A 13,304-nucleotide genomic window follows, 5' to 3' on the forward strand; every position below is an offset into this window, starting at 1 on the left:
GGAACTTGATCTCTACTAAAATGCTACTCTGTGACAGAAGCAGTCATTGATTCAATCCATGAGTCATTCGAAGACTCCTCCTTCTCAGAAAAATGCTCAACAGTTATCACTTGGTGCTCGCAGTGCAGTGCACAGGATGCCCATAAAAGACCCTCATAGGCTTCAACATCTTCCTATGAAGTGCCACTGAAGAGATGACAGCAGCAGTTTCCTGCAGTTTGCCAGAACTACCAAATAAGCTTTTACAAATTTACAGTCTGGGGGGGGTGTGATTTACTACTGCTATAAACTCAATTTTGAGAACTCTAAAAGCTGCTGTGATTCTCAGCACTAGAACAGAGCCTTACTGACATTTTGCTGACACGAGATGAAGGCAATATGGGAGCCCCAGATTTCACTATCATCAAGTTATTTCTGGGAATATCCTAATGAGATTTTAAGCCAGACCAGTATTTACATAACATTCATCATGGGTATTTGTTCAGAACCAGATCGGTCAGTTACAGCCAAAATAAACCTCCAGCAGTAATCCTGCATATAAAGTTGCTCCTAGCAGATATACTCACTAAGAGTCCAAGGCAAAAGAAGGTTTGTACAAGCAGTAAGTGCAAGAAAAGAGGTTGTTACAGGCCCTAACACTTACTTATGATTGTACAGCAGCAGCCTAACACACAGAAGAATTGAGGGCATAAATCATATTTTAATCTCTTCCCTAAAGAGAAGCATGTTCCTGCTAATTTACTACAATCCAGTTAATACTATTCTGATCTGTAGTGGGATTTTAATCTCTGAATTTCATGTTCAGAGATTATTCAGTGATCTTCAAATGGATGCTTGACATTGTCTGAAAACCTTCAGACAATGAGGCCTGAAGTAGTACAGCAGTACAGCAATGATGATGCACGTTGATCATCCCTCAGCATCCCCCATGCACTGATCTGTTTCACTGGGAAGAAGATATTGGCAAAGTGAAAGTGAACTCTGATTCCCTGCTGCTGTCCACTCTGCGTCCTCAGGTAACCCCAGAGCAGCTGCAGGCACGAGATTGGAGCTGCCACCCTTCCAGATCAGCCTCCTCACCTGTCAGAGCCCGGGTGGAACTCGGAGAGCAGCGAGGGCCGGCGCCGGAGCTGCTGCTGCTGCTGCTGCTGCTGCAGGAGCTGCGTGGCCTGGCTGACCTCCAGGTGAGAGGAGCGATAGTCGGGAACGGCGAATTCCTGCGGGGAACACCTCTGGTGTTAGCAGGAACAAAGGCATTCACTGACCACGATCGCTTCCAAAGATATTGAATATGGGGTGACACCAGATTGACAAAGTCTTATTCCGGCTCAAAAAATGTTTGCGAATGGCAGTTCCGAGGTTTAAATAAACTTTAAAGAGACTAAATATTTATACTAGGAATTCCACCTAATTTATTAGCAACTTCTAACAAAACACAGATGAGTCAGCAGCAAGCAGATGAATAGCCTTTAAAAAACATCCTCTAAAATCGGTCTTGAACATCCAACTGCAAAGTGGCAAAATGAGAGCAACCTCGAGGCAAATTCTTTTGTTACCACCTCAAGACATTTTTATATCAGACATTATTAATCAGGACTAAGAGTCACACAAGATGCATCTTCCAATTGCTACAATCTACAAAGTGAAGAACAAGATTATTTATTTGTATTTTTGTGTGATTGACTACTTGCTTTTAAAAATTATATGCAGCTGGCTCTGACTGAAGAGAAGCTCTACAAGACATGTAATAGATCATTACCCATGAGATGCAGTTTTCATAAATTATCTACAAATAAACACAGAGCAAGCCAAAAAGCTTCAGTTTTTGAATTTCTTTTTGATAACATGGAAGTAGAAGAAAGTATCATCCAAAGTATCTGCAGCAGGAGGAGAACGTCATGAAAATGAGGGAAACCTGAACTGTTGTAAAGCCAACAGCTGGTCCTCCACAGCACAGAGCACAGGATGGCAGAACAAAAGCTCGGCAGAACTGAGCAAGTTGGATATCCTTAGAAATCCTTTACTCCCTTTCTGGCCAGCAGAACTCAGCAGGCAGCACTGGTACAGCTGCTGCAGAAAAGAAATCAGCGTAATACAAGTTTTTACACATTCTCCACCTTGCACAGAATTTTGACAAGTCCCACACTTAACTTCCAGAGATTCTAGCCCAATACTGCTATAGAAGTTTAGGAACACAACCCCAGCTGAATTTATTCAAACCATGAGAAACCAATGATAAAACCAGGCCGTTTATATTAATCAAGGGCAAGGAGGGCAAAGTAAAACAGCAGAAGCCACCCCAGCGGTATTTAACTAAGCAGCTCTCCCAACAGGGCTCGTGGATGTGTTCTCAGATGTGAACGAGTTGTGTTACCTTGTTTTGAAAAGCAGAATGAATCCCTTTTCGGCAGGGCCAGCCCTCCAAGTGCAGAGTGTCCCTTACCTGCTGGTGGCGGCTGCTGGGGAAGCTGTACTGCACCGAGTGCGGCGGGTACCGGCTCTGCTCCGTGCTGAAAGCTCCTTGGTTCGGAGGGTAGCCTGAACTTGACATTATCAGGGAAGGAGTCTCCACCAAGCTGCGAGATCAAGACCAGCAAGCAATCATGTTTCTAGGAAACCGCCTAAAGGGAAAAAGATCGCTGATAAGCACTGAAGTACCAGATGTACTCACAATACATTACAGCCATAGTCACCTAAGCAAAACAACCATTACCAGTAAAAGCTTTTTCCTGATGTATTTATTTAATAGGTTACTCCAGTCTGAAACATGTTAACGGGTCTTAAATGGGCTCAAAATGAGACGTGTCAGCATTGTCTACACAAAGATTTGAGGATTATACTGTCGGAATACATCCTTTTACCAGTTGACTTTGAATTTGATAAGAAAAGTAGGTCACTTTAAATAAATTTTAAAGAGCTTATAAGTCTATAGCTGGATTCTGCATTTACAGTAAATTTCCTTAGCACAACATGAAGTTCACTTTTGTTTCTCCTACAAAGTTTTTGGATTCCATGAACTGTTGCTGACTTTCAGACCCAGGTAGTCTTAGGGCTGCACTCAGTGTCACCTACAGTTCACTAAATCCCAGTGCTTTAGTCAGGCCCTGAATGCCATCACCAACCATCCAACAGCAGCTTAACTCAAGCAGTCAGGAAAAAAGGCACTCACAAAGCAGAAAACCAGCTCTGCTTCAAATGCCAGCATAGTTTGGCTCCTACAGGATGCCAAAAACTGAATCTTACTACAAAGCCTGAAAACAATCCTGCTTAGTTGACAATCAATGGCTACTTTGCCTCTGCTGCATTCTCCAGCTGCAGATGGAGAGCAAACACTGAGCTGCAAACTGATTTTAAATACTGCAGCAATCCAGACAAGTTCCCCAGCAAAGTCTGTGCCTGCCTGAGGCTGGGTATACCTCCAGCTGCTGAAGATCCAAATAAACTGATTCAATCCTGCTCCCCATCAGGGTTTGGAGTGGGTAAATTATGGCTCTAAGCAAAAAAGTGGGACATAAATATATTTTAAACAGAAAATACTTTTCTCTGATAGTTCAAAAGATGCAATTCCGGGAGCCTGTGTATTAAATCCAGAATTCTATCAGATGTGGAGCAAATTCTCAACCTGTTGCCCAGAGCCCAGCAGACACATCAGACCTTCAAATAAACTGTTGATCTCTGCCTCAATGGCTACATTTCACAGCACATTAATCCACAGCATTTCACAGATATCACCTATAAATTGCATTTTCTATTATCAGTCAATAGGCAAACCAGCTCAGCAAAGAGCAAGCTATACAAACAGATCTTAAAGTATATCTGTAATATTTTACAATTTCTGTTCTGGTCAGGGGATTTTCCCTCCTTAACTCTCCATCAAACCAAGCTTTACATGTTGAACTACCAGAATAATGAGACAAATTCACATTTACCTCTTAAACCCAATTTTCAGCTATGAAAAATCCAAGAAAAAAACAAAAAACCAACAGTTTCTCTTTCAAAGCAATACTACAGATCACTAGTAGTGTGCTTTATAGTACACCATAGTGGCTATACATCTATTTATAGCAGCTATACATCTATTATAGTACCTATAATTCATATCCAAGTGACAAGCTGTAACAGAATGCTTCACCATTAACATTTATTATTCCTCATCATTGACACTGCATTCATTGGAGTACAGCTTTACCTGCTCTGTGATGGTCTAATGGCTCTGAGTCATAGGATTTCCATTTCATCAAGGCACAGTGTCACAAAGGCAGCAGGTTCAGCTGCACACGTTGTGAGAGCAGAGAGCTGTCCCTGAGCACTCCACAGCACCCCTAAACCCCAGCCCCAGCCAAAAGAAAACCTCTGCTTTGCCTTTCTTAGGTGGACTTTCACAGGAATGAAAGCTCTGGCACAGAGCTGCCAGCTCCATCCAATGTTTGCTGATGGGATAACTCCTCCTGTCACAGGCTGGGGCACTTTCATCAATAATGAACTGGCTCCATGGGATAAAGATGCTCAAACACTTGAAGGTTATGGAAATACAAATCTCAGTTTGATCAATTGCTGATGCCCCAACCTGTGCTCCCTCAGCAGTTTCATGTGCAGAGATCTGAAGAACCTGGGGATGCAGAGGGGATCAGGAAAGAAATCACACACAAATTTAGGTCAACCACTGCACGATTCAAGGTCCTTCCCAGTTTCTCTCTGTTAAGTTACATTTGCTCCTTATTCCCACAATATTCAGTCAAACCCCCAAGTTGATCATTAACCCAGATGCTGAAAGTTCAAGCCATGCTCACTTTCTATGATGCTATAAAAGCCATTTCTCCATTCTCAGAGACTTCAGCAGACACAGTGTTAGGTTGGGGTTATCTTGAAATCTTTCACAAGCAACTGCAGGGAGAGGGCTTGACCATCTCTCCAGATTCTGCACTGACATGGAAAGATGAGAGACAGGGCGTGGAGTACAAGAATGAGCATCCTGCATCCATCCAAAAATGTCAGCCTAAACCCCCTGATAACTACAAGTTTTACATAATAAATAGGACAACATTGAACCTGATGACTTTCCTATTGAAAACTGCAAGTGTGATCATGTTCATGGTGGAATTTTTTTAAAAGGGGAATAAATGAAAGCTGCCAGCAGAGGAAGGCAACAAGGAGCATTAGAGATTACAATCATGGTAAATATGAGAGGTGAGAACCACAGAGAGGAAAAAAAGAAAACATGAAGTTATCAGAGGTGGGGGACCATTCTTCCTCCTCCCTGAGGGAACTGGCAAAACAGCAGCAGAGATAAGGGGGTAACAGCAGAGGAAAACATGTGGTCACATATTGGCAATTACAAGTTGGGAAGGGAGCTAAAGGATGGGGATCCTGCATGGGATTTCATTTCTTTCAAGATAAAATCAACCCTGGAGTACAAACACGTAAAATGACACTGAAGTACAACATTCCCTCCCTCTAAGCCTCCTTTTCCTGCTAGACACATCCACATGCCTGCACTCTCTCCTGATCTGACCCCTCATCTCCCAGGCTCCTACAGCATGAGCTTGTTTATCCTCTCTGCTGAGAGGAGAGGGATTTTTTCCCAATTTTTGCCAGTAGAATTACCACTGATATTCTGCTCGTTTCTCCCTGTCTGCAGTTGTGGATGGAGGTGCTTGACTTCAACTCCTATTTCTCTGCAGGCAACCTCTGACCTGTGAGCCAAAAGCATCTGCCTCTCTCTCTTCAGCATCTGCTCACACATTTGCAGCAGACACAGATTATTCTCCATCAATCCAGTCCTGGGCAGGCAGGGCAGTGCCAGCTTCCTGCTGTAACCTCTCCAAGTTCCATACATCCAGATTATGTTTAAATACAGCCATCCTTTTGCATAAAACTGTAACTGTGTGTGCAGCCTGTAAACAACCCCATCCGGGCTTTCCTCCCTGCTGTATCCTTTCATTAGTCATGACAAACTCCTCTTGCTCTACCCAAAGCCAACCAGAATCCTCCTGGAAAGTTCCTCACTGTTTATTAACTCTCTCTGCCTCTGGGATCCTTGCACTGCTTTCCTCTCCCCTGCCAGAACAGAGGCTGCTCATCTTCATTTTCAGCACCCTTGATAAATTACAACACCAGAAATCAGCTTCCAACCCAGCTCAGTGACAGCAAGATTCTATTTTTCAGACAAGTATTTTTGTACCTTTTCATATTATTCTGCAAATTTCAGAGGTTAAATATATAAATGTTTAAAAGAGCTGTTACAGACTTTGGAATTCTGCCTCATGTCTCACAAAGATAAAGTTGGGTCATGAATACTTTCATACAGCTGCCAGGCTGGCAAATTGTCTGTCTCATCAAATATTGACAATTAGAAGGGGCAGAAAGAAATATTTCTTGTTTTGCAGTTCAGAAGCCAGAAATTGTGCTATAATGTCCAATTTCACTGACACTCCCATATTCAACAGCAAAACAGGAAACCCAGTAGCATCAAATGGATAATATTAAAAAAAAATAAAAATTACAGGACACATAGGAGCAAAGAATCAAAAAAGAAGCGGTTAAGAGAAGATACCCAGGGGAGAAAAAGCAATGACAAGAGTAATGGATTCAGGAACAGTGAAGAGATACTTGGCCTGGTGTTAATTTGAGCTTCTCGGGCAAGGAAATGATTTAACAATGTTTATTTCTAAAGGTATGATGATATTTCTGTCGTTGGCCAGCTCAAACTACTGAACAGATCCTATTCAGAATTCCCTTCAAAGCTACTGTTCACACTTACATTCACCATATGCAGGGAATTTTGAGTAAGTTGGAAATAATTTGGAACTGAATATTATAATGGCAACAATCACGGCGTAATTTCAGCCTGATCTCCAGAACTCAAAATGCTTCAGGAGCAGAAGTACAAACTATCTTCAGCAGACATGTGGGAAAATGAGTCACAGAAAGGTTAAAAAATCTATCAAGGACTCCCCAGGAAATAGTCAAAGTCTGAATCAGAAATAAGACTCGATTCCTGCAGCACTTTGAAGGCGCTGCCTGAGTGAAGCAGCTCTTACTTGGAAAAACACAGCAGGTTAAAAACTGGGGCTATTTTTAGCAGGGCAGCTCCCCAAAGCCCTTCACTGTGTGCCACACAGACCTGAGAGCAGCTGTCCCAGGGCAGGGCAGTCACCTGCTCCCCTTGCTGGAATATCCTGTCTCCAGCTCCTACCTTCATGGACAAAAGACCAGTCTCATGGGGAAACTCAGTTTTCCTTCAGCTATCCAAACCAAGCTGACATTTCTGCATTTAGAGCCATTTTCATGCCATCTTGAAGTGCTTAACCAACATTTGCTAATTAAATTCACATCCTTTCGGGAATTTTCCTCATCTTGTTTTTGAGCAAACTAAGCGTGATATAAAGAGTGCAAAGAATGAGATTACAGTCTAACCCGAGTTGGGGGATTTTGTTTTTAAATCAGCAGCTTTAGTAAATTGAGCTCTGATGTAACTAACCCATGGCAGAGCAAGGGAGGCTCTGCCTTGCACAGGGGATCTACAATGAATCACAAAATGAATTCAGGGATATTTATTCAAAGTTTACTCTGGCAAGAGAATGAAGAGTGAAGGGAGTGTTTTAGCAGTTGGTCTGAAAGGCCTTATCCAAGGCATGACAACAATACTTGGGAATAATTACTTCTGTGATTTCACTTCATCAAAAGGTAGGAAACTACCTCATGGAAAAAACCAAAATCAGGCTATATTTATGGACCAGCCTATTAAATCACACTGACCAGACTTCAGGAATTACAGATCCTTCAAGACACAACGCTTCAAATGGCATAAAACAAATCAAAATTACAAGTCAAGAGTCACATAAGCAAAAACCCTTCAGTGTACTGCTAGCTTTGCAAAACAAATCTTGCCAGAAGTATTTTGTTTTACCAGGTAATCATTAACCTGTTCAGACACCCAAAAAAAAATATCAACTCTGCATCCTGGGGATGTGCCATACACCAGAAAACACTAATATGCCCATTCAAGACAGATGGCTAAAAATAGCTCAATGGGTCCAATTCCATAGAAGAAGTTATTTCTTTGAATTACTGGACACAAGGCTGAGTGTCATCTCCCATCTGAAATCCCTGTGCTCAGAACATTACCAATAGGGCTGCAAGCTCACACTGCCTTAACAGTCCAGAAAATCTTCCCTAAAAAATCACCAAACGCTGCCAGAGCACTCATCAGTCCTCCAGTCACTCCTCAGCAAAGTCAAATGGCAAAATGGATGGGTTGGGAAGTGAGCTACAAGATGAATAGATAAGACAATCCTGAAAGGCAGAAGGTTTTCATTCAAGAAGGTCGATGCCTGAGCAGATTTAAGATCATTCTGTGCTTTAAAACTGAAGGACCTGTATTCCAGCTACAATGGCCAAGCTTACAGATGAGATGTACTGCAAAGTATGAAAATCTGCTGGGCATACCCCCTAAAAGATGAAAAATTCTTTGTGTGCTACAAGCAAAAAAAAACATGTTCAAAGGTCAAAACTAAAATTAAAGCCAACTTGAGTAATGGTCATTTAAATATGCCCCAGAGTTCTGTGCTTCCCATTTCTGCAGAACACAGGCGTCATCCCCAAAGCTCAGGGCCTCTTCCACACTTTTTCTAATCTTTCTTTCACTCTTTTTTCACTCAATTTTATGCTGCAGAATTCTCAAAAGCTTGTAGTCAAAGCACAAGGACATATGCCATTGGAATGGACAGAAACAATGAATGTATTTTCTCCAAGTTGAGAACAAGTCACTGCTGAATTTTCCAAGACAATTCCACATGTGCAAATGCCTTTTCTTCTTCTGTGACAGACAGAACCATAAATTTCCAAATACACCATAAATTCCCAAGAACTTTAATCTCATTCAGTTGCACTCCCTCTACTCACAAAGTTATTGATGGAAAAATCATTATTTCTATCCCTGCTAGAAGTACAGTACAAAAGTTACATCTGGGAGGCTGTGTTTTACTACCAGCACTGAACAACATTCTCCCCATTAATTATTAACATCATATAAATCAACCAACAGGAGTATTTGAAAAATAGATGCCTAGAAAAGTCCAAACATCTGAATTCAACCCTTCTCACGCCCTGAAATTTCCATTAATGTACAAAATAATCTTATTTCTGAACATCCAAATCTCTACAGTGCCTGACATATTCTCCATGACACATGGTAAACTTTAATTTAGCCAATTAGAGACGTGACACAAGTTAAGGAGCGTTACAGCTGTCAATTCAAGATGTCACACTGACTCTGTACTAGGAAGACTTTTCCATTTCCATCAAGGGAGCCAAAAAATTAAAATAGGTTCTTATACCCATATTTTAATAGGAAAAGATTCCCCATTCACAGGTAACCAGCTGCTTAAAGTACTTCAAGTAGAAGTTTTTGACCACTAAATATTAAATAAGTATTTAAGAGACATTCAAAGCAATTTTTGTTGCCATTCCAAAGGTGAGAATTGGTTGCACCCTTACACATGTAATTTCCATCCAAGCTCTTGCCAGATCTCAGGATCACATTGTTATACTTCATCTTAAACAACAGTTCCTTTCTCTGTCTCTCTCCTGCTACAAATACAAATAGAATTTCTGCTTACCAAAATGGGCTTGATCAAATTCAGCTGACAAGATACTCCTCTCCTGGAAATTCTATTTTAATCCCTCCTGTAATTTATGATCTCAAAGAAAAGTTGCTACTACACGATTTCAGGGCCCAGGCCATACACAAGTTTGCTGCATTATAGAGGGGAAATAACAGGAGAAACTAAAATCACATCAACATCTTTTGAAGTTTCTGATCAATTACCCACTTGTCTACCAAAAACTAAAATAAAAATAGAGGGATGCTGAGCACATCCACTTGCAATGAGTCCAGATCTCCAGCATCCACTCAGCAGTGACCACGGAACACCCTGGGATCCAGAGAATCCCTGAGGGAGGAAAGCTCCTCCTGGATTTTCATGGAGGAACAGCTCTTACACCCTGCCATGGAGCTTATCCAGATCTCTTCTGCCAAGGAGGGTCACAAGAACACCAAAACCAGCCAAAAGAGGTAGGAGGAAGTCCTCCCTTCAGAAATGGAAATTAAGGATGTAGACATTTCCTTGACTAAAAATACCACAGAGCGATGACTTAAAACTGAGAAGGGTACAAACATTACAGGGTTTTCTTGGTTTAAAAGTATGTCATAGAAACAAAGATAGCTTCTTTCCTAAAAACATTTTCCAAGGAACACCAGATTCCTGGTTGTCCCAATATGGTAAATGGCACACAGTTAATGCACACCATGAAAAAATTTCATGAGCCAAAGAACCCAAAGCTCCAGAAGTGAATGTGCAAAGCAAACCCTACAGAGCCCAAACACTGCACGGGGAAGGACTCACATTCCCAAGAGGAAACTGCTTTTTTCTGAGGTGACTCCAGCAGTTCCTAAACCCCAGACATCTCCCTCACCCCTTTTGAAGGGCCCTATCCCTGCCACAGGGTAATTCCACTGGTTCTGAAACACCAAGTGGAGCATTCAAACTTCACCCTGAAAACTGCAATGTGAAACAGAAACCAGCCCAGGCATCCTCCAGCCCAGCAGGCAAGAGACTCAAGAGGTGCAACACAAACCACAGAGATAAGAACTGCAAAAACCCTTCCTCAGCAACTCATCCTCACTCACAAGTGTCCAACAACTCGCTGAGGTTTGCTCCATTTCACCTCTTTCCTCACATTTCACCTATGACTTAGAAAGAGCCTTACCTCAAACTTCATATGCATCACACACTGTGCATAAAATATTCCTTCAGAACAACCATTTTTCTTCTCCTTTTTTGGACTGAAAGTGTAGACAGCTCAAGAACAGCTCCTACACATGAATTTATTCCTTCAGTGTTAATCCACCTGCAGGTAAAATTCCTTTTGACATCACCTAACAGCCAAGAAATTCTGTGGTCACAGTTTCAAGTTTCCAGGATCTTCTTGTAGTTCACTGATTATCAAAAGTGGATCTGCAGTGACAGCTTTTAAAAGCAGCTTTGGTTTGGAAAAGGAAATATAACTTGACTAGTCCATACTGACTAAATCCACAAACTATGATGGATTGCAAGAAAAAACACTTCTAAAGAAAGGGTCAGGGCAAACCAAGTATCAGCCTCATAATTCCCCTCAGCTGACTGGGTTCAGATAAAATCAAGTCTAGATTTTAACTAAAAAGTACAGAAAGGCTAAAATAACATTTTTTTAACTGTATCTAAGAACAATGACTTGGTCAATTCTGACACTCTACAGGAAATGCACCAGGGCCTTCTGGAAACAAAGTTTGTTGCTACTACATATAGGATTACATTTAAGATACTCTATTTCACAGGAAATGCAACAATATATAAAGATATAACCCCAGCTGGGACTGGTACAACTGCCCCCAAGTCACAGAAAAAGGCAGGAATGAAGGAGATCTTGAACTATGAGTGGTATAAATAAACAATCCTTTAGATCTGGAGTAACAAAACCCAAAACCAACCCAGAACTTCAAGGTTCTAGATATGCTTAAGTCTGATCTTTGAGACCACAGAAAAACACCAGCACCTATACAAATAATGGCTAAAATGGAACAAGTGACATTTATTATTCCAGGTTCTGGATACAACATTCCAAGACAGCTAAACCATGAAGTTACAATGATTATATGGGAGAATTCCCACTTTGCAAATACCCCTTCTCTGAAAATCCAACATTTCAGACAGAATTAAAACAGAACAAGAGTTGAAAAATATGAACCTGATGAGACAAAACTCTATAGGGTATATACAATTTTTTGACTTCCAGTAATTCATCATTTTGCCCCAAAATACTATTAATGAGGTGAAAAGCAGCAGATCTGAAATCATGCACCTGCCTCGTCTGCTGAGCAGCACTTGAACTTGTCATGAACTTGTGTTAACTCTGTACCACTGACAAACAGGACAGGAATCAGTCGGGTTTGCAGCTGATTTATATTCACATTTGTTGCTGTGTTCCCTGAAACGTGAACACATTTTAATCCCTCCAGGAGAGCGTTTGCTCTCGCAGGCAGCCCCGGGCTGTGCCCAGGAAGCCCAGCAGAGTTTCAGTGGAGCTCTGTGCCCACAGCCAGGGAATGCTCTGGGCTGGGTGCTGCTCCCACAGGACAAGAGCTCTCTGACATGCTGAGGACACAAAGAGAATTACCCAAACGTCCTTCCCCTGCAGCACGAGGCACAAGCAAGCAAAGCATATTTTACACTTAACATCATCCCTTCCCATCTATAGGTGTCCTTTTCCCCAACACCTTTGTGACTGTATTTTCATTTTCAGTTTTACCCAAGAGCAGTCACTCAACATGCACAGAATCTTTAAGTCCTGGCCAACAGTTTGTCCAGGTAATCCATCTGCATGAAACATTCATTTCTACATTTTTTTTACTGCTGAAAGTTTTGAACAATAGGATTTTTCAGAGAGGGCTGATGCATCTTTGTACCAAGAGAGTATCTTAAATTTTGCAATAACCTTTGCAATCCTAAGGAGGTAAAGTTGCTGACTTCAAAACCACATAGACCAACATCTCCCTTGAGCCTGAAGAAAAAAAGAAGGCCTAGGTCTATCCAGACAGTCTGGGAGGGGGAACACTATGAGTGGTTTAGATGTAGAGCTGGGCAAGGACATGGCAATATCTCTTAGGATACTGGGAAGAAACACAGCTCCAAGGTAAGACTGAGGCCTCTGTCTCACACAGCTCACTGAGCAGAGCCCAGCAGGCCCAGGCTGGACTCAACAGAGGCTGGGAGAGCACTGAAGGAGCATGGAAGGGAAAGGAACCTCACTGGAGGAGCATGGAAGGGAAAGGAACCTCACTGAAGGAGCATGGAAGGGAAAGGAACCTCACTGGAGGAGCATGGAAGGGAAAGGAACCTCACTGAAGTTCATGACTCGAGGGAGAATCACTGAAGGAGAGAGACACTGAAATGGAAGATACATCCAGCACTGTCTTGCTATTTGCATGATTTAGAAGTATCACAAAGTAAATATTTACAGACAGCAGGCCCGCATAGGTCAGAATTTTTACCTGGACCAGTTGCAGTAGGAGGGAAGGTACCATGTTCAGTTTATAGCCCAACATTGAAACACAGATTCAGATTTGACTAAAGAACATAAATGACTTGAAGAGCTCAAGCCTGGCATCCAGGAAATGTTTGCTTGCATTATGAAACCACTGTCTGGTTACAGGTCTGTTCTTGAGATTGTTCTGTGCTGCACTGCACCTGCATGGGGAATAGGCC

The 13,304-nt window shown here is 41.9% G+C and overlaps 1 protein-coding gene across 1 annotated transcript in view; it reads right to left on the reverse strand.

Annotated features, from left to right (window-relative positions):
- The window catches only part of NCOR1 (nuclear receptor corepressor 1), a 55,703-nt gene that overhangs the window by 40,058 nt on the left and 2,341 nt on the right, over window positions 1-13,304 (reverse strand). Inside the window, 2 exon segments of the mRNA XM_036395330.2 lie at window positions 1,081-1,217; window positions 2,444-2,621. Coding sequence (XP_036251223.1) covers window positions 1,081-1,217; window positions 2,444-2,551 — 245 coding nt within the window. The 5' untranslated portion in view covers window positions 2,552-2,621.

Source organism: Molothrus ater, chromosome 21, assembly GCF_012460135.2.
Source record: "Molothrus ater isolate BHLD 08-10-18 breed brown headed cowbird chromosome 21, BPBGC_Mater_1.1, whole genome shotgun sequence".
NCBI classification, from domain to species: Eukaryota; Metazoa; Chordata; class Aves; order Passeriformes; family Icteridae; genus Molothrus; species Molothrus ater.